The sequence below is a fragment of the Aspergillus glaucus genome, assembly GCF_001890805.1.
Source record: "Aspergillus glaucus CBS 516.65 unplaced genomic scaffold ASPGLscaffold_51, whole genome shotgun sequence".
In the NCBI taxonomy this organism is placed as follows: Eukaryota; Fungi; Ascomycota; class Eurotiomycetes; order Eurotiales; family Aspergillaceae; genus Aspergillus; species Aspergillus glaucus.
The window spans coordinates 1-17,766 of NW_019170503.1; the positions used below are offsets into that span (position 1 = coordinate 1).

Consider the following 17,766-nt stretch of genomic DNA (forward strand, 5'->3'; position numbering starts at 1 on the left):
TACGGCGGACGGCAGAAAGGGCCCAAAGGGACGATGAATGGGGATTGGAAGCATTGGAGGAGGCAATTCGAACAGGAGAAGGATAGCAGGAAGGGTAGCCTAAGCTGGAGTCAGCCTAGGCCGCACCCATTCCGCACGAAACACAAGGAGAGCACTGTGCTCGAAAGCCCTGCGCAAACAGGCGGTCTGGGGCGAGGAAAAGGATCAGAAAGAGTATGGAAGGGGGCTAGTGCCCCAGGAACTTATAGGGATAAGAGACTGTAGAATAGCTAACGGCCTCAAGTCCACGGATAATGGTCTGTCATAGCTCTAGGGCTCGGTATGGACAATAAACTTGATTAAATAATAATAATATTCTTAGCACCAGATCGTTCAGGACGAAGCATCAAGAGCTGAACATACCCACTGCCATACCAACTGTCGACGCCGGACTCGTACCAAATCCCTGGAAGAACCGAGCAGCCATATACCCGTCATACCTATCAGCCACTGCCGCTCCAATGGTCGATACCAATGCAATAGTCGTTCCAACGATGAAGACAATTCGACGACCGTATATCTCGCTGAGAGAAGACCAGAACAGCGGTCCGACTGAGAGGCCCAACGCTGGAATGGCGACGGTCCAGTTCACCTGGGCGTAATTGATGGCAAACTCAGACTGAATCTCAGGAAACGAGGGAACGGTGGTGGTCGTTATGTACGTGAAAAGGAGATATCTGTTTTGCACTCGTTGGTATATGGACAATTGCCTTTGCCGCAGCGGGAGGACGGACATACTTGAGCATCACGATGCCGAGAATGGTGTGCTTTTGGTGTCGGGACCAATTCAATGGATCCAGAGGGTCCGATGTAGGCTGGGGATGGACAATGTCTCCATTCTGACCCAACGATACATCTGCTTTCTTATTTGGTGCCTGGTCTTTCATGGCTGGAGCTCCGTGATTTCTAGGGAAGCGAGCCCGGTATGGTGAGCGATTCTAAGAATGACATTCTGTTGTCCTGGTGCGCTTCTGGTCTTTTTCATCTCGAGAACAATTTTCAATATCTTATCAGACACTGTCCGAAGTACGAGACAAACCTGTCCTACCCCAGCCGGGATTTTCCTGTAATGTCGACAAAGAGTGCCATTACAAGGTGACAGACAGGCTTGCCGCGACATACAGATGATAAGAGCAGCACTGACATGAAACAGGACTACCAACTCGGGGTAAACATCATCTAGTTACCATCTCTTTGCGCCGAGTTGTGCTCGCGGAACGGAGTCAGGGCCTGTGGGCCGGAGAGATAAACTAAGATGCATGAATAGCGCCACCACAAGCTTGGTTATTTCATTGTGCATTCTTGTTACAAACGGAATCACTTCATGATACTCAATCGAGCTTACTTGTAGATAACGAGAATTCGAGTGGATCGGAGGGCAGGAGAAAGAAAAAGTCGCCGGCCATTCAGAACTGTCGATAAGCCCTTCTGCACATGCCAATAGGCATTACAGCACCGGACTATGCGGGCTGACTCGATGCAGGATGGATTAGCCTTTCTACGCTTACCTGCCTTTCTGGGACAGATGCAAGTTCAGACCCTCACTAACTCCTTACAGCTGGATATACATACAGTTGGGAGCGAGCGAGATTAGAATGCATACTGCCACAACTTGAAGTTCTATATACCGGGGACTTTGCAGGCCAGAGCCCGCTAACAAAGCAACTTTCTGCTGCCCGTCTTCGACAATGGACCGACTTCCCCTTGAGCGCAGTGACAGCGCTTCCATCGCGAGTGAAGAGCCGCTCACGGAATATACATCGCTTTTGCCGAAACCGCTCGACGAGGAAAGCTGCAACAACCGAAGTAATTACCGCGAAGATGACAGCGTTCCTCGGGGTCGTCTCATTCTCTCTGAATTCTGGATCCTGCTCAAGGGATCGATCCCGGTTATTCTAGCCTACACGCTACAAAACAGTCTTCAGACCGTCTCCGTTCTAGTTGTTGGCCGCACATCGCCGGAGAATCTTGCCACCAGCGCTTTTTCGTTTATGTTCGCCATGATCACGGCCTGGATGATTGCCCTCGGTGGAACGACGGCTGTGGATACATTGGCTTCTTCGAGCTTCACGGGCAGCTCGAATGCGCATGACCTGGGCATATTGCTGCAGCGAGGATTTTTTGTGCTGGGGCTGTTTTACGTTCCGGTTGCTATTCTATGGGCTTGTTCAGAGCCGGTATTTCTCTTTCTGGGACAGGATCCGGCTCTGTCTAGAGATAGCGCGAGGTTTCTGACTTGTTTGATCCCTGGAGGGCTGGGATATATCTTTTTCGAGTTGATGAAAAAATATCTCCAGGCACAAGGTATGGCGCTCAACAACTCCTTGTTTGCCTCACTGACAGAAACCAGGAATCATGCGGCCAGGAACTTATGTGCTCTTAATCACATCGCCAATCAACGCAGCTCTGAACTACATATTTTGCTATACCTTCCAGATCGGACTGCTCGGAGCTCCCCTGGCGACCAGTATTTCATACTGGCTCTCTTTTTTCCTGCTCGTCCTGTATGTACGGTTTATCGCCGGTTCCGGATGCTGGGGCGGATGGTCCCGCGAGGCCCTTCAGAATTTGGGTACCTTTGCCCGGTTGGCGATTCTGGGAATTGTCCACGTCGGGAGTGAATGGTGGGCCTTCGAGATAGTCGCTTTAGTAGCTGGACGACTGGGAACGATCCCACTGGCTGCACAGAGCGTAATCATGACAGCAGACCAGATCCTCAATACGATACCCTTTGGCGTCGGGGTAGCCACCTCCGCAAGAGTGGGCAACCTTCTTGGCCTCCGCAGTCCGTCCGGTGCAGCACGAGCGGCGAATACCGCGGCATGGCTCAGTATGTTACTCGGGGGAGTGGCGTTGGCCGTGCTGATGGGCACCCGGAACCACTTCGCGAAGTTGTTCAACGATGATGATCGGGTGGTCAGTCTCACTGCCGAAGTCTTACCGCTGGTGGCCCTGTTCCAGATAGCGGACGGGCTCAACGGAAGCTGCGGCGGTAGTCTTCGCGGAATGGGCCGGCAACATGTGGGTGCGCTGGTGAACCTGGTCAGTTACTACTGCGGCGCGTTGCCGTTGGGAGTCTGGCTGGCGTTTCATGGATGGGGATTACAGGGACTGTGGGTGGGACAATGTATCGCGTTGTATCTGGTGGGGATGCTGGAATGGGCGATTGTTGCTTTGAGTAATTGGAATGTCGAGGTGGATAAGGCGTTTAAGCGGCTGGATGGTATGCAGTAGATAGTATGAATATACGAGGTATCAACAGTATCTTGTGTCCAGGGTCTTTCCCAAACGAGTAGTTGAACGAAAGGCCTTATCATTCGACGTCGTTACCCCAAGCCCGTTGCCGGAGATAAGATGATCGCCCTGTCACCACGATAAGATAACCCTGATATGGACTGATAGACATCGCCTTATCAGCTGTTTTTCTTCTTCCCCGACCTTCTCTTTTTGTATAATATGCGACGTGCATGGATTTTTGTCATTCTGCATGGATCATCAAGCTTTCGACTCTTAACATCCGGTTTAGGAAGTTGGAGGAAGTGGGACGATTGACCTACTCCAGAGTACGTTGTAGAGCAGAGTATCCGTATAGTATCCAATGTGGTCTCCGGCCATGATAAATATCGCCATGTACAGCTACAGTCGCTCAGATGGTCCTCATCTTCAACTAAAGCACCATGTTCATTTCAAAGAGAGCCCTTCTCGCCCTTGCTGCCGTCGCAGCGGCCCACGGTGACCATCGCCAGGAGCCTCTCGCCGGACCTCATAAGGGGTTGTGGTATAATACCATTCCTGGTGATGGTGGGACGCAGGTATGATTCTGCAATCACCTATCATTTAGTTGATTGATTGATTGATTGACCGTGTTTAATTACAGGCCGACTCTGTCTTCTCCGGTATCTCGACCTTCGGCCGCTTGCCATACTTCCCCTGTCTCGCGAGTGAAGACGAGAAGTATGATATTGCATTCATTGGTATGTTGAGTCTATCTGTTTATAGCACGATTGTATGCTAATAGCAACTAGGTGCCCCATTCGACACGGGCACCTCATACAGACCCGGTGCAAGATTCGGCCCCAGCGGGATTAGGCAGGGCTCCCGTCGGTTGAACCTCTAGTAAGTGTCTTTCTAGAAGAACGTTAATAAGATACTGACGGATGTAGCGGTGGCTATAATGTTCCCCTTGAGGCGAACCCATTCGTCGGTGACCTCCGGATCCTGGACTGTGGTGACATTCCCGTGACTTCGTATGATTCCGGTATTTTGACATGGATTGAAGGAAGCAAAGGGCTGACGAATGACCAGATATGACAACGGCTGGGCCATCCAGCAAATCGAATATGGCCACAACAATCTACTCATGCGGAAGCCCTTCACCAATGCTGATGAGAACGGTCTCTCAAGAGCGGGCAAGACCCTCCCCCGCATTATCACCATGGGTGGCGACCATACAATCACCCTACCCTTGCTGCGGAGTATTAACAAGGCTTACGGGCCGGTTACGGTGATTCACTTCGATAGTCATCTGTAAGTACACTGGCTCCTAGTCGAGGGTAAGAAGCTAACGATGCTGGTAGTGACTCGTGGAAGCCAAAGGTTTTTGGCGGATCGCCTAGCGAAGTTGCTTCGATTAACCACGGCACTTACTTTTACCATGCGGCCATGGAAGGCTTGTTGAGAAACGATACCAACATCCACGCCGGTATTCGGACGACCCTGTCGGGACCGTCGGACTATGAGAATGACGGATACTGTGGATTTGAGATTGTTGAGGCAAGAGAAATCGATACCATTGGTATGTATAGCCCACATAGAAAAGAGAAAGTGGTATTGATTAAACAGGTATCGAGGGAATCATAAAGAAGATCAGGGACCGCGTTGGTACCGAGAACCCGATTTACCTTTCGATTGATATCGATACTCTGGATCCTGCTTGTGAGTTATTCTCCGTGACCTCCACACAGACGATATATACTGACACTTTGCAGTCGCTCCCGGTACCGGAACCCCCGAGACAGGCGGCTGGACAACACGCGAGCTGCGTACTATTGTCCGCGGCCTGGACGGAATCAACCTCATTGGCGCGGACATCGTCGAGGTCTCTCCGGCGTACGATACAAATGCTGAGCTGTCGACTATGTAAGTCTCATCCTGCATCCAAATTTAGATTGACAGTCAAATAACGGGACCTGCCTTGATAGGGCCGCTGCGGACGTTCTTTATGAAATTATGACCATGATGGTGAAGAAGGGACCGTTGTCGCTTCCTGCCAGGAATGACCTGTGATGTATGATGATGGTACGGGGTACAAGATCGGATGTGGGTTTAAATAAAATACGAGATATAGCTTTAGCAAATGAAGTGATATATGATTTTTTGTAACTTCATCTACTCTGCCTACTTATGTCCCAACTAGATAAAAAAAAAAAAAAAAAAAAAAAAAAATGCAAGAGCAAACCGTCTATGTTTCAGAGATCCGACAGAAGAAAGTCACTGTTCAACAGGTTAATCATTCCAAATAGGTTTTTGGCCACATCCACGAACTAGCTTGGTTCCGTTCACGAAAGACCCCAACCAGTCTCTGATCCTGTCTGCGCTAGGAGGCAACCCAAGTAATCCAGATCGGTCACAAAATATAACCACATCACAATCATTAAGGTATGTTGAGGTTGCGAGCTCGCGCTCATAGCGTTTGAAGAAGTAAGGTTCTGACCAGAACAACATAGGATCTTGGCCAGCTACAAGAAAGCCATTATTATTGACTGCATTATCCAGGTGACCTAGTCAGAAAAAGTCACGTTTTGGATTCAGCTCAAATTGCGTAAATGTAGGGCTCTCCTTGTCAAGCCTCCATATTTCAATAACAGCCACGTGCGACATTGGAGGTTGGTGGGTAAGCATATATCTCCAACTGGCCTCCTTTCATAGATATGCCCTCTCTTTCTGAGGATCGATAAAGGGAAATTAGCATTTGCTGTATGTGGAACAGCGTCTTTGGCTATTCAGGCGCTTTCGAAAGTACTGTAGAGAAACAAAAACAATAGCCTAATATATAGTTGACGAGTGATGACCGTTCTTGGCAGTTGTCAGTTTTGAGCTTATTCTAGGCAAATCACACATGATTGTCGCCTGTATGATGTTAGACCTCAGTTAGCAATATGGCGCGAGCAATGATATTGGACGATATGAAGACCGGAGTCAGAGATCCCGCAAAGAGCCTCTTCCTACATGAGTTCAGCTTGGATGACGTGGAGAGGGCCTTTCAAATATCGCCAGATCCAGATGGTTTGTATGACTGGGATCAGTCTTCGCCGGACTCTCCTGATTCTAGATGTTTGCGTGAGTGGTGACAGACGCCCAATTGTCGAAGCCCTCTAATTCTACTAGATTGGATCTTGTCGTTCTACAAGATCTATGCATGGTCCTTGCAAGGAGAGACATCACAGCGAACGCGATTAGATGCTATCCTCCTTACCGTTCTTGCACAACTTGGCATCTCATCGGCCTCTACATCCCGGAGCGAAAATTCTAGCTTGACGATGCGATTCTATCGTAGCCATGGACGTCGAATCGCGGCATCATTGGTTCAAGGGATGGCAGGAATATGCGTCCGGCTGGAGCGCAGTCAATTGATGAACGGGCAGAGAAAGGTTCGTGGTGCATATGTGAACCAGAACGAGAAGCCAGACTCGCTGGGTCAAGAGATTTGAAGCTATTTTCTCTGTACGGAAGTAGAGCTGATAACATAGTATGTCTTTTGGCATTTTAATGACACGCTGGACCTCGACCGGGTTTCATGATCAGTAACTAGATGAATCCTACTGAAATGAAGCGGCTACTTTCTGATTTGCTCTAAACAATGAGCTTGTAGTTCGTAATAATATTCATCGAGTAGCTAAAAAAAAAAAAATAAAACGCTGCCATCTTGCGGTCCTACAATCACATCTGCAGCGAATGTCCATGGTATTTGGTTGGCGCACCCAGCAATGTCTTGCCCTCAACCTCCGTCCGTTCGGGGAAACCGTCAAAAGACAATGCATAGGTAGCCACGGAATGAGAAATGAGCTTTGTACTCCATTCCCAGGCGGTCAGGTTGACATTGCTCACATCATCACAAAGTTGGTGATAGCACGAGTCGTATGCAACTCCAGCTTGTCCACCAAACATCTCCTCTTCATCCTTGGACTTGATCCCTTCCGCCCCCGTTGCAATGCCACCGCCAGGAATACCGTTCTTGATGAACGCGTCATAGTCACTGCGTCCATCGAACGGAATGAACATATAATCCAGCCCATTCGATTCGTAGAAATCGATATACAGTTCTCGTAGTTCCTCCGATCCAGTCGGGTTCGCAGCATTAGTAGCATTGTAGATTTGGTAGGCAAAGTTTGGACCAGCCATCATATCGTAGTCCATGAACAGACGGATCTTCCGGTTCTCATCGGCAGGAAGGACAGAGACGTAGTAGTCCGAGCCGAGGAGACCCTCTTCCTCACCCGCCCACCAGGCGAAGCGAACACAGTTGTTGACGTGGTAGTTGGTCAGCTGGGTCGCAACCTCCAGCAGACTCAGAGTCCCGGATCCGTCGTCGTTGATTCCAGGGCCGGCCTCGACGCTGTCGCTGTGGGCACCCAGCATTACACAGTTCTCCGAATCGCCCTCAGTGGTTTGGGCAATGATGTTTGTCGTTGTAATTGTGTTGACGACCGCGTCCATATAGGCAATGCCGTCGACATCCCCACCGTGTTTTAACTGCTTGAGGTATGGAGCAGCATCCTCATCGGAAATTCCAAAGGTGGCCACATGGTTGGGAGTTGGCGTGCCCAGGGTTCCACTTAGCGGGCCCTCCTCATTATTGTAGACCACCGCCGCGACCGCACCCGCCTTTCCCGCCAGCTCGGACTTGGTACCGAAGGGGCAGGTTCCACGGCTGATGAACGCAATCTTATTCGTAAGGTCGGGGAAATCTGACTTCTCACATCCGAAATTCGAGACTAGGCCCAGAGACCCGTACACTGGTTGACGATCTTTGGTCGGAGGCGTCAAGCCCATGGGTTGAGCGGACTTGGGCACATCGTGGGCGAGGACAAGGCGAGATTCATAGACATTGCCAGTAACAGCCGGAAAGTCCTGTCTGGAGATGTGGTAATAGTCACCCAAGGCATGGATTGTCTCGTAGATATAGTCAAGTGTTCCGCGGTGTCCTATACCGGATCCATAAGCTTGATCCTCAACCAACGATGAGCAGTCAATGCTTACCCTCACTTCCGATAACCCGCGTAGGATGGTTATATTCATCCACGGAAGATTCAGCAACTTGAAACAGCGCCTTGGCCCTGGCCAGCAGATTGTCTGGATCGATCCGTTCCTGAAGCGAGGCCGAGTCAACCAGTTTCCGCTCGGTCACCGCATTTGGAATCTGGGGGATCTTTGGCAAGGAAAGAGGCCATTGAATAGCAGACGCCTCTCCAAGGAGTGCAAGAGCAACCGTCAACTTTGCCAAAGCCATTGTGAGTGTGTACAGAGTATAGTAGTACTCTGTACTCTGTAGAGAACAGAGAGAACAACAATCACCGCTCCTTCGTGCGTCAACCGCACGTGATAACGGACTATCTTCTTTCCGCGCCAGCCAATCGGTAGGGGTTCCCTTATCAAAGCTTATCCGGGGGAGATTTGTGCATAGTTAATTTATGCCCCGGATTACAAATGCATGTAGATTTATGCACCACAATGCCACCGAGAATTATGCATTTATCTCCGTATGTCCCAATACCCAATACCCAATACCCAATACCCGTTATATGTACATACATTCAAGTCCCCGACATGTTCGAAAATTATATATATATAATACAAGCTTACAGAAGAGATTTTGAAAAGAGTGAAATGTGCTCAACGATGACGCAGAGGTGAGCCCCAGTGGTCCGGTGGTGTTGTGGCTGGTCCCGGATCGTTCCAGGGGTCGCTCTGGACAACCGTTTCCGACACGACAGTAATGTCCTTGGATTGCCCGTGGCCACTTTCCACGGCCAGAATATGTTCGTCGCTTCCCCAGGCCGTGGTTTCCGGGATGTATGGAGGGCTGTTGTTCTTCTTCTTATCCTTGTTCGTCGTCTGGAGGCCGCGGCTCGAGAGCGGGTACGTATTCGAGTTCGTTGGTCGGCCGGAGTTACTGAAGAAGACGCCGCTCAGTCCCATCTTGTTGCAGGCTCGGCGGATAATCGGCTGAATGATGGGGAGGTTCGATACAATGATGGACACAAAGGTTTCACGGCAGGCCCATCGACTGCCAGAGATAGCACCGTCAGGTCCAGCCTAGAGTATCGATTAGCATAATCCGTCGCATCGGAGAAGACAGGAGACTTACTGTCAGGATAACTACAGCACGGATGATGGAAGCCATAATCACAAAAGCCGCACCACTGAAGAGGCCCATCAGCGTGATCTTGCGACGTATGCCAATATTGACCGTCCACAAGAGCTGGACCGTCAGCAATGATGTTCTTGGAAACGGTGGGATATCGACATACCGGCAATGGAATGGAGAGTAGGTATAGGTCTGTGATCACGTTCAGAATCACCACCACCAACACATATAGCAGTGACTTTGTCGGCTGGCATATATCTGCGGTCGGTCGTCAGCACTGGTTCCCTGTTCTTCATGAGTTGACAACTCACTTCCAGGGTCCGGATTAATCTGCCAGTATTTATGGATGGGCTGGCAACCCAAGACAATGGACAGGCCCGCAGCCAGGTAGGTCACGCCTAAAAGAACATAGGCGATACGGACTCGCGTGGGCAGATGCTGCAGCCCAGTCCTGATTTCGATTTAGCATTCCTCTCATTCCGAGTCGAGCGGCATGGACATACGTCAGGCGTGAGTAGAAGATGGCGACACTGAACTTGACCAGCCACAGAATCATCGCATAAAACGACCATCCCATCACTTGAATCTTGGACCCCCAGACACGGCTATTGTATTCCTCCGAGTACGGGACGACGGCAGCCCGTTGCTCGGGCGTCATGTAGCTGTTTGTGAGGCCATTGAACTTTGCGAGGACCAAATGCGCGGCCACGGTTTCGAGAACGAAGATAATCTAAGTCCGTTAGTGAGATCAGTCGTGCACATTTGCCGAAATGCTTACCCCCGCCAGCGGCATCAAATAATCATCGAGTTGGAAATTAGCCGGCCCAACGGAGGTCCAGCGCACTACTACCCGGATGATAATAAAAACCAACCCGAGCGACATGAGGATGAAACCCTCAACGGAAGCGTCACCGGGCGACATGGTGACAATGGTTCGGACAGTGACCGCAAGTTGTTAAGCAGGAAAGAGCCTGGACGAATATTGAAGGAGCGAGAATGGAAAAAGTCAAGTCCCTTGGGCTCCATCCATGCAGTAAGTGTCTGGGCGTCTGGCGGTATTCCAGAATAGATATAGTGACCGGCAGTATGGAGCCACCCTTTTTTTCTCTTCCCTTTTCTATTTAATTCTTATTTAATTTTTTTTTTTAAGTCCTGCTTGCTTTTTCCATATCTTTTCTTATTTCTTATTGCAGGCTCTGACGACGATCAGCACGATTCACTAAACCAAAATGTTCCTGCCGGCTGGGATAGTACGGAGCATACATAATAACTCGGAGGTTCGAGTCGAGACACACCTCCGGAGTCCATACTAAAATTGCAGAGCCTCCTTCATACGTACGAAACAGCCAAAATAGTAAACGTACATCTGGATTTGCATTCTGAGAACTCTATTCTGCAATTGATCAACAAACTGCCGGAGATTGATCGGTCACCCTCCGACGCGGCATAAGAGGACGCCATGTGGAGCAATGGAGAGACCGATGTACTTGGGAGTATGGTCACGGCAAGCACCACAACAGGTGGAGAAAAAAAAGCAATATAAGCCAGGGGATGTTGAATACGCCTTGTTGGAATTGGTTCTGCACTTCTTTCTAGGGGAATCAACGGTCACGCAAGGACCATTGCTATGCGAATAGGGGGGCCGAGGATAGTCCGTATCGCTTGGCACATTTCTTTCCTGACACAGGACTCAGCAATACGCTACAGCTACGGCCTTAGTCTAAGCTATGCGGCAGATCTCAGCCAGTTAAAAGGCCCACCATGGTTGACAATAACATGACAAAGTGGATGCCAACCCCACAGTTTTAGACCATTCTGACCCGCAAGTTCCGGCACAGATGTACTCCGTACAAGTATTCGTATTCGGGAGGGAATATGGTCCTGGTCGAATTTTATTCAGCTCCAGATTCTGGAGATCATAATCCTAGTCGAAATGTGAGCATCTCTTCCCCGGTACCGGGATACAACTACTAGTGATGTACACTCACCATTAACCATATGCATAGAATAGTGCTCCGGATGCCCAATAATGCCAGACGATCCCACCGCCAACTGACATAGTGGAGCTCGTTTCCGTTTAGTGAACGCGACAACGCCTAACGGGGAACCGGATGTCTTCCCTGATAGCTCCACACGACGATCCCACACATGACAGACTACGGAGTAAATGGGGAACCAGAAGAAGAAGCGGTCTTCTTGTTCGGTAACATCGTGCTCCTCTAGATGCCGGTCTACAAAATGAAGCTAAACAGGCCCCCCTATCCGTGGCGGGGTGTATAAAGGCCATCTTCGGCTGCGGGGGATAATAATGTCGCAGTAGCATCTTCTCCTTTCGTGGTGTGTTCTATAGTCCCACTTTGAAGAAACCAACATGGAGTCCTATGATTTTATCGTCGTTGGCAGTAAGATTGACCCATTCGCATTTGTATATCAAGTCAAGTCCGGTACGGAGTACTGATGCGACATTGTGTTTAGGTGGCCCGGCCGGTAGTACCCTCGCAGCCAACCTCGCCAAGGCTTCCCAGAAACCCAAAGTCCTCCTCCTTGAAGCCGGTGGTCGTAATGAGGACCGCAATCTGCGTGTCGACGGCCAGCGATGGTTGACTTTCCAGAACAAGGACATGAACTGGGGATACAAGACCAGCCCCCAGTCCGACTGCAATGGCAGAGAGATCGATTATTCTCGTGGCTTGGGTTTGGGCGGCTCCAGCGCCATCAACTTTGGTGTCTACAGTGTTGGTGCGCGTGACGATTATGAAGAATGGGCTCGCATCGTTGGCGACGACGCCTATGCCTGGAAACCCACTCAGCGCCGCTTGAAAGCTCTTGAGACCTTTCACGGTGACCTGCCTCAGGGTATCGACTCTAAATACGCTTCGCCAAAGGCAGATGATCACGGCACGGCTGGTCCGCTGCACGTGGGATTCGCATCGGAGTGGGAGCGTGACTTGCCTCCATTGCTGGACGTTTTCCAGCAGGCCGGCTTTCCTCTCAATCCAGACCACAACTCGGGTAACCCAATCGGCATGAGTGTTCTGATCAATTCGTCCTACAAGGGCGTGCGGTCGACCGCCTCTGACCAGCTGGTCCTGTGTTCGGGCAACTTGACGGTAGTGACCGATGCGCCGGTCCAGCGCGTTGTGTTGGAAGGAAAAAAGGTCGTCGGTGTCGAGGCCAACGGCCAGAAATGTAAGTCGTATCCCCCCCCCCCCCCAGACTAGAAAGGTGCTTGCTAACTGAGGACAGACCTGGCGTCGAAGGAGGTTATCTTGTCGGCTGGTTCACTCAATGACCCCAAGATCCTGATGCACTCCGGTATTGGTCCCGAGGACCAGCTGCAGAAATTCGATATTCCCGTCGTCCACCCCGTGCCGGCCATGGGCAAGGGTCTCCGGGATCACTGCTTCGTGCCTCTAGTAAATGTTCGCAAGGAGCAGTCGACTGACCGTCGGGCTTTCTACGGTGACAAGAAGGCTATGGACGAGGCCCTGGAGCAGTGGAACAATCACGGCACCGGTCCCTGGTCCAAGTTTGCATGCGAACTGGGCATCGGCTGGTTCAAGCTCGATAAGCTCACTTCCTCCAAGGAGTTCCAGGAGCTGCCCGAGAGTGAGCAGAAGTTCTTGCTGCAGGAGACCGTCCCTCACTATGAGATCCTCACGCATTTCCCCATCCATTGGTTCATTCCGGATTTCCCCCAGAGCGCACTGGACTATTCCTGCCTGCTTGTCTTTTTCTTCAATGCCCAGACTCGCGGTGAGGTGACCCTGCAGTCTGCCGATCCCGACGTGCCGTTGCACTTCGATCCCAAGTTCCTCGCCCACCCCTTCGACCGTCGCGCCGCCATCGAAGCTCTGCGCGATGCCTTCCGGATTGCCCGTCACGAGGATTATGTCAAGGACAACGTGCAAGAGCTGGCCGGTCCGAAGTCCGACTCTGACGAAGATTTGCTCGAATACTGGCGACAGAACATCTCGACCAGTTGGCACATGACCGGTACGCTCAAGATGGGCAAGCAGGGTGACGCTGATGCCGCTGTTGACTCGAACTTCCGGCTCATGGGTATCGAGAACCTGCGGGTGGCTGACATGAGTGTTGTCCCCGTGCTGGCCAACTGCCACGTCCAGGCCGTCGCGTATGTGACGGGTGCAACCTGCGCTGAGAAGTTGATCAACGAATACCAGCTGTAATGTATATAAGACTAGCATATATTAATAGAAATACGCCTGAGGCATCTGACCGATTTTAATCTCTCGCAAATGCTATTGGAATTCTATCTGGATCCTAATCGTAACACTCCGTAGGGATCACAGGGGGTTGGAAATACCAATACCTGAGAGGTCTCCTACGTCGACTTTCCATAAACGAACAGTCTTTGATCGAGCGGCTCAAACGTCTTGTCCCGTGGAGGACCGGCTGGCTTTCCGAAGACCAGCTGGGCCGTCAAGCGCCATTCCGGTGGTATGCTCCACTGCTGAGAAGCGCGCTCTTGCAGTATCTCATTATAATGCTGTAGATTGCATCCAAGGCCTTCCGCCTCGAGGAGTGTCCAAGCTATTCAGAGTATCAGCACGATGTATTTCAGAGATAAGAGTCCGCCGATCACTCACTAGCAAATTGGTGCATTCCTGTAGAATGACTTGCCCCTGGTAAATGTAAGTTCCTGTTTTCTATTGATGAATGTCATGGACACTGCGTACATTCCGGGAACTGGCCTTTCAATATCGAAAATTTTTCCGATAGCGCCTTGGTCGGTGCTGGATCCTCGTAGAACAGTACCTATCGAAGTCTTAGCAACCGGTTCATAAATACTTTACAGACCAATAGACCAAGATACTGACCGAGCCATAGGCGGCACCGGACATTCCAATGCGATTCTTAAAAAGCTTCTCATACAGTTCCGGTGGGATGCTGGAGCTGGCGACTTCACGAGCAATCTCCCATAGTTTCTGGTTCTCCTCCTTAAGCAACACAACGATACGAGTTGTTTGGCTATTGAACGAACTCGGGGTGTGCTTGACCACCTCCGCGATTAGCTCTTCGAGACGCTCGTCGGAAATTGTGGATTCATTCGTTAGAGAATAGATGGATCGACGGCCCCTGAAACCGTCCGAGATTTCATTTGCGAGGGAAGTCATTTCGGTAAAGACTTGCAGAGGAGAGCGTTTCTTCAAGGTACTTTCCGTGTAAATGAGCGGCGTTTTGGTTCCTTATACCCGGGCCGGGCTGCGGCTATCGGAGGATGACCTGCCCAATTAAATCAAATCCGACAATCACGAAAGCAAAACAAGTGATGACGATATATAGTAAGATCTCCGTTGTGGAGATTGCTCGCTTATCCCTTATTTTTATCTTCGACTTTCGTGGTTGAAGCGACGTTGTCCCTGTGTTTGTGGCAGGTTTCAAATATATATATGTATATTGCGTACGGAGTAGCACATATAGTGGATTCGCAATCCGGTACCGATAAGGACAAGATACAAACATACAACGGCAACTCTCACGTCAGCTGGTGGCATGGAGTATACACAATCGAATGTACTCTATGCGTGCCGTACTTGGTCTGTGTACATTCGGCTAGATCCGGACCATTGGATCTCCGCCCACTGACTCAGATTCATATGTGTATGTATGTAGTCTGTCTTCTTGGAGACAGATCATACGACGAGTATAACAATCGTCGAACGAGATGCTAGACGGCATGGACATAACCCTAGCTGAAACAAAATCATGGACGGACCGAAGACCAACATCTGCGCAATGCCTGCTGTTCCATCATTGATATAGCGAGAAGACCCTCATGCCGAAGTTGAGGCGCTATTGCCTGTATCTTGGCTGAAGGGAACTCTTACCTCGACTTCTCATCGGATTTAGGTGGATACAGTGTACGATGCCGAGTCATATGGTATTCGTATTCGTCACCCAGTGCGTTGCATCCCGAATGCAGACCACCAAACTTTCAGCCTTGATTTCAATGTGCGGACTCGAATCCCCAACTCTATTGCATATTAGTGGCTTCACAACTGGTGTACTGAGCGATGGGCCCGGCATATCATCTTCGAAGAGATTCATCTTGGCCTGTTGCTAAGGTCCAAAGGCATTGTTAGTTTCGGGGTTGGCTTTCCTGAAGAAATCGATGAAGGCACGATGGTCACTGTTTATTTCCATAGTATTACGCAGAACATAGTTACAGGTATGATAATTGTATCTATCCAAGCTGCTAGATCCGCAAAGTCAAGCGGTAGTGCTCAACAAGCCATTCATACATTTCTCCACTCTTTGTCTGACCAACTTCACAACAAGAGAGCTCCGCCATTAGTGCTGATAATGCTGCCGGTAGCATTGGTGTCCTTCATGAAATAAACGTATGCCTCTGCCACCTCATCTATGGTGCCGACCTTGCCCAATGTGGTAAACTTCTCGGTACCGGTCGGAACGCCATTCGGTCCCCAGAGGGGAGTTTCAACCGCACCCGGGCTGACGAGGTTAACACGCAATGGCTTCAAATCCAGAGCCATGCTGCGTGTCATGCCATGGAGCCCCGTTGCGTATCCAGCCACCAACGACCAATTCGGCAGTGGCTTTTCCGACAAAGACCCGGTGGTCAAGGTGAAAGAGGATCGGAATCCTGGCCTGAGGAATCGCGGAGCCAGTTTGCCTAGCAGGAGCGGAACAAAGAATCGGACGTGACCTGCGCGGTGGATGGTGTCCAGGTCAATGTCTTTCAGCGACTTTATGGAAAGATTGTCGCCTGCCGTGAATACAAGATGGTCCAGTGGGCGGACGGTAGTAAGGAGCTTTTCAAGGCGCTTCTCGACATCTTGACCACCTAGGTCGCAGACATGACCGGTAACATGCGCATCGGGGAACAGTTGCTTGAGAGAGTCGATGCTCTCGCTGACCCGGGAAACGTTCGACGACGCAATGTGGACGTTGGCTCCCTCGACCAGGCATCTTTTGGCGACGCCGTAGCCAATGCCGGAAGTACCCCCGATAACAAGGATGTTGGTATCTTTGATGGGAGTCATGGCGTAACTTCCGAAGCGGGGTTGTAGGATCAAAAGGAAATGTGATTAGACGCTGACGAGCCGCAGAGAGCAACTCCTGACCTCTTAGAGAAGGAAGCAGGCTTACGAAGGATTAGAGCCGCCAGGGATCACAGAATTATATGCTGGTGTAACCCTTAGTCAGATCGTGGATTGATAATCGTCCGGAGATAACTAACGGATTTTGGCCCCCAGCTTGGCCATAACACATCAAAGCATCTTGCTCTGTTAGTTATATGGTAGTTGAATATGTATATATACATATACCACATTTCACCGGCAATGTAATTAATCACTGACTTGGCAACAGACACTGCAGTTTCCCCGTAACGAAGGACCCGGCTAGCTCTGCATTTCAGTTATATCACCCGGATTACTTGGGCCTGCCTTTGCCCTCCGCGACGGATGCCACGCAAACCGGGCAATCGATTCTGATATGGGGTGGTGCGTCTTCCGTCGGTGCAACGACAATTCAGCTAGCCGTTGCCTCCGGCCTTACCGTCGTCACGACTGCGTCCCCTCCCAACCATGATTTTGTCAAATCACTCGGTGCTCATGTCGTGCTTGACTACCAATCTGTGACCGTCGCTGAGGACATTGCATCTGTGCTGCCAGTAGGCGATAGCTTCCTTGGGGTCTATGATGCAATTGCAGAAGAGAGCAGCTTCACTACCATATTGTCAATCCTGAATCGCTTGGGCGTAGCTGTGCCTGTTGCCAGCGTGTTACCGTATGGCGGCCAGTCTACAGAACGATTTAATCCTAAATTCAGTAATATTGGGCCGATTAACGTCTTCACAATCATCCTGAAACACTGACATTCTTGTGCTACAGTTATGGCATCCTCGATTGACCTGGAGCCGCATGAATACATTGGTGAATATATCTGGGCACTTTCTTACCGCAGGCTCTTACAAACGGGACCTTCCAGGCGAAGCCGGATCCGTACGTCGTGGGCCATGGAATCGAAGATATTCAACACGCGTTTGATATCCAGAAAAAGGGCGTGTCAGCCAAGAAGGTTGTCGTTTGTAATTGCAGAAACCAAGACTTGTCCCATTCTTAGGCTCCAAGATTTATCCCTTGTAGTCCCTTGGCTGTCAGCTGCTCTTGCACCAGCTGCATATGGTCGTTTTAAATGTTCCCTAGTTGGTTCTCGATAAATCGGATAATCCAAACATGCGCACGCTGTGGTTCCAGGCAGCGTCCGCCACCTCTCCTATCCGACGGGGGGCATTCGACTGACGGAGAGTCGAATCGAGTCTTGGCACTTTACTATGGGAGAAAATTGTGGAGAGTACCCCGAGTCGAATG

At 50.4% G+C, this 17,766-nt stretch overlaps 10 protein-coding genes across 10 annotated transcripts; 4 read left to right on the plus strand and 6 right to left on the minus strand.

The window, feature by feature from the left end:
* Positions 1-403: 403 nt before the first annotated feature.
* ASPGLDRAFT_105640 (uncharacterized protein) lies at positions 404-860 on the minus strand (the record flags this gene model as incomplete). Its single annotated transcript, XM_022539491.1, has 2 exons — positions 404-716; positions 778-860. Coding segments are annotated over 2 exons (396 nt in total), but the record flags the coding sequence as incomplete, so codon positions are not given.
* Positions 861-1,727: 867 nt separating this feature from the next.
* Positions 1,728-3,335, plus strand: ASPGLDRAFT_40791 (MATE family efflux transporter; the record flags this gene model as incomplete). The annotated part of the gene is made up of 3 exons (XM_022545272.1): positions 1,728-2,343; positions 2,390-3,262; positions 3,316-3,335. 3 exons carry the CDS (start codon positions 1,728-1,730, stop codon positions 3,333-3,335), a joined length of 1,509 nt encoding a protein of 502 aa, XP_022395138.1.
* A 381-nt stretch (positions 3,336-3,716) lies between these two features.
* On the plus strand, positions 3,717-5,325 carry ASPGLDRAFT_78208 (agmatinase; the record flags this gene model as incomplete). The annotated part of the gene is made up of 9 exons (XM_022549948.1): positions 3,717-3,851; positions 3,917-4,013; positions 4,065-4,155; positions 4,203-4,286; positions 4,345-4,566; positions 4,617-4,834; positions 4,882-4,974; positions 5,028-5,178; positions 5,241-5,325. The coding sequence occupies 9 exons, from the start codon at positions 3,717-3,719 to the stop codon at positions 5,323-5,325; spliced, it is 1,176 nt and encodes a 391-aa protein (XP_022395139.1).
* An 872-nt stretch (positions 5,326-6,197) lies between these two features.
* On the plus strand, positions 6,198-6,749 carry ASPGLDRAFT_40793 (uncharacterized protein; the record flags this gene model as incomplete). Its single annotated transcript, XM_022545273.1, has 2 exons — positions 6,198-6,378; positions 6,427-6,749. 2 exons carry the CDS (start codon positions 6,198-6,200, stop codon positions 6,747-6,749), a joined length of 504 nt encoding a protein of 167 aa, XP_022395140.1.
* Positions 6,750-6,978: 229 nt separating this feature from the next.
* ASPGLDRAFT_138898 (uncharacterized protein) lies at positions 6,979-8,548 on the minus strand (the record flags this gene model as incomplete). The annotated part of the gene is made up of 2 exons (XM_022541660.1): positions 6,979-8,243; positions 8,299-8,548. The coding sequence occupies 2 exons, from the start codon at positions 8,546-8,548 to the stop codon at positions 6,979-6,981; spliced, it is 1,515 nt and encodes a 504-aa protein (XP_022395141.1).
* A 383-nt stretch (positions 8,549-8,931) lies between these two features.
* Positions 8,932-10,328, minus strand: ASPGLDRAFT_138897 (uncharacterized protein; the record flags this gene model as incomplete). The annotated part of the gene is made up of 6 exons (XM_022541659.1): positions 8,932-9,354; positions 9,407-9,520; positions 9,570-9,664; positions 9,718-9,857; positions 9,910-10,136; positions 10,185-10,328. The coding sequence occupies 6 exons, from the start codon at positions 10,326-10,328 to the stop codon at positions 8,932-8,934; spliced, it is 1,143 nt and encodes a 380-aa protein (XP_022395142.1).
* A 770-nt stretch (positions 10,329-11,098) lies between these two features.
* ASPGLDRAFT_1283097 (uncharacterized protein) lies at positions 11,099-11,898 on the minus strand. The gene is made up of 3 exons (XM_022540788.1): positions 11,553-11,898; positions 11,395-11,502; positions 11,099-11,330 (listed from the first exon to the last, which is right to left on the minus strand). The coding sequence occupies exons 1-3, from the start codon at positions 11,727-11,729 to the stop codon at positions 11,154-11,156; spliced, it is 462 nt and encodes a 153-aa protein (XP_022395143.1). The 5' UTR covers positions 11,730-11,898; the 3' UTR covers positions 11,099-11,153.
* ASPGLDRAFT_138900 (GMC family oxidoreductase) lies at positions 11,788-13,596 on the plus strand (the record flags this gene model as incomplete). Its single annotated transcript, XM_022541661.1, has 2 exons — positions 11,788-12,595; positions 12,653-13,596. 2 exons carry the CDS (start codon positions 11,788-11,790, stop codon positions 13,594-13,596), a joined length of 1,752 nt encoding a protein of 583 aa, XP_022395144.1.
* ASPGLDRAFT_160788 (uncharacterized protein) lies at positions 13,417-14,792 on the minus strand. The gene is made up of 4 exons (XM_022542466.1): positions 14,248-14,792; positions 14,107-14,185; positions 14,017-14,052; positions 13,417-13,960 (listed from the first exon to the last, which is right to left on the minus strand). Exons 1-4 carry the CDS (start codon positions 14,542-14,544, stop codon positions 13,752-13,754), a joined length of 621 nt encoding a protein of 206 aa, XP_022395145.1. The 5' UTR covers positions 14,545-14,792; the 3' UTR covers positions 13,417-13,751.
* A 459-nt stretch (positions 14,793-15,251) lies between these two features.
* ASPGLDRAFT_53646 (oxidoreductase, short chain dehydrogenase/reductase family) lies at positions 15,252-16,521 on the minus strand. Its single transcript, XM_022548033.1, has one exon. It carries the CDS (start codon positions 16,432-16,434, stop codon positions 15,700-15,702), a length of 735 nt encoding a protein of 244 aa, XP_022395146.1. The 5' UTR covers positions 16,435-16,521; the 3' UTR covers positions 15,252-15,699.
* Between the last annotated feature and the right edge of the window lie 1,245 nt (positions 16,522-17,766).

Bases quoted from the DNA above. Each gene is read 5' to 3' on its own strand.
- ASPGLDRAFT_160788 (XM_022542466.1), bottom strand. From the start codon at position 14,544: ATGACTTCCCTCGCAAATGAAATCTCGGACGGTTTCAGGGGCCGTCGA. The intron at 14,053-14,106 runs GTACGCAGTGTC...TACATTTACCAG, and splicing joins GAAAGGCCAGTTCCCGGAAT to GGGCAAGTCATTCTACAGGA. The intron at 13,961-14,016 runs GTGAGTGATCGG...TACTCTGAATAG, and splicing joins AGGAATGCACCAATTTGCTA to CTTGGACACTCCTCGAGGCG.
- ASPGLDRAFT_1283097 (XM_022540788.1), bottom strand. From the start codon at position 11,729: ATGCTACTGCGACATTATTATCCCCCGCAGCCGAAGATGGCCTTTATA. The intron at 11,503-11,552 runs GTGGGATCGTCG...GTTCCCCGTTAG, and splicing joins TACTCCGTAGTCTGTCATGT to GCGTTGTCGCGTTCACTAAA. The intron at 11,331-11,394 runs GTGAGTGTACAT...CATTTCGACTAG, and splicing joins TTCTATGCATATGGTTAATG to GATTATGATCTCCAGAATCT.
- ASPGLDRAFT_53646 (XM_022548033.1), bottom strand. From the start codon at position 16,434: ATGACTCCCATCAAAGATACCAACATCCTTGTTATCGGGGGTACTTCC.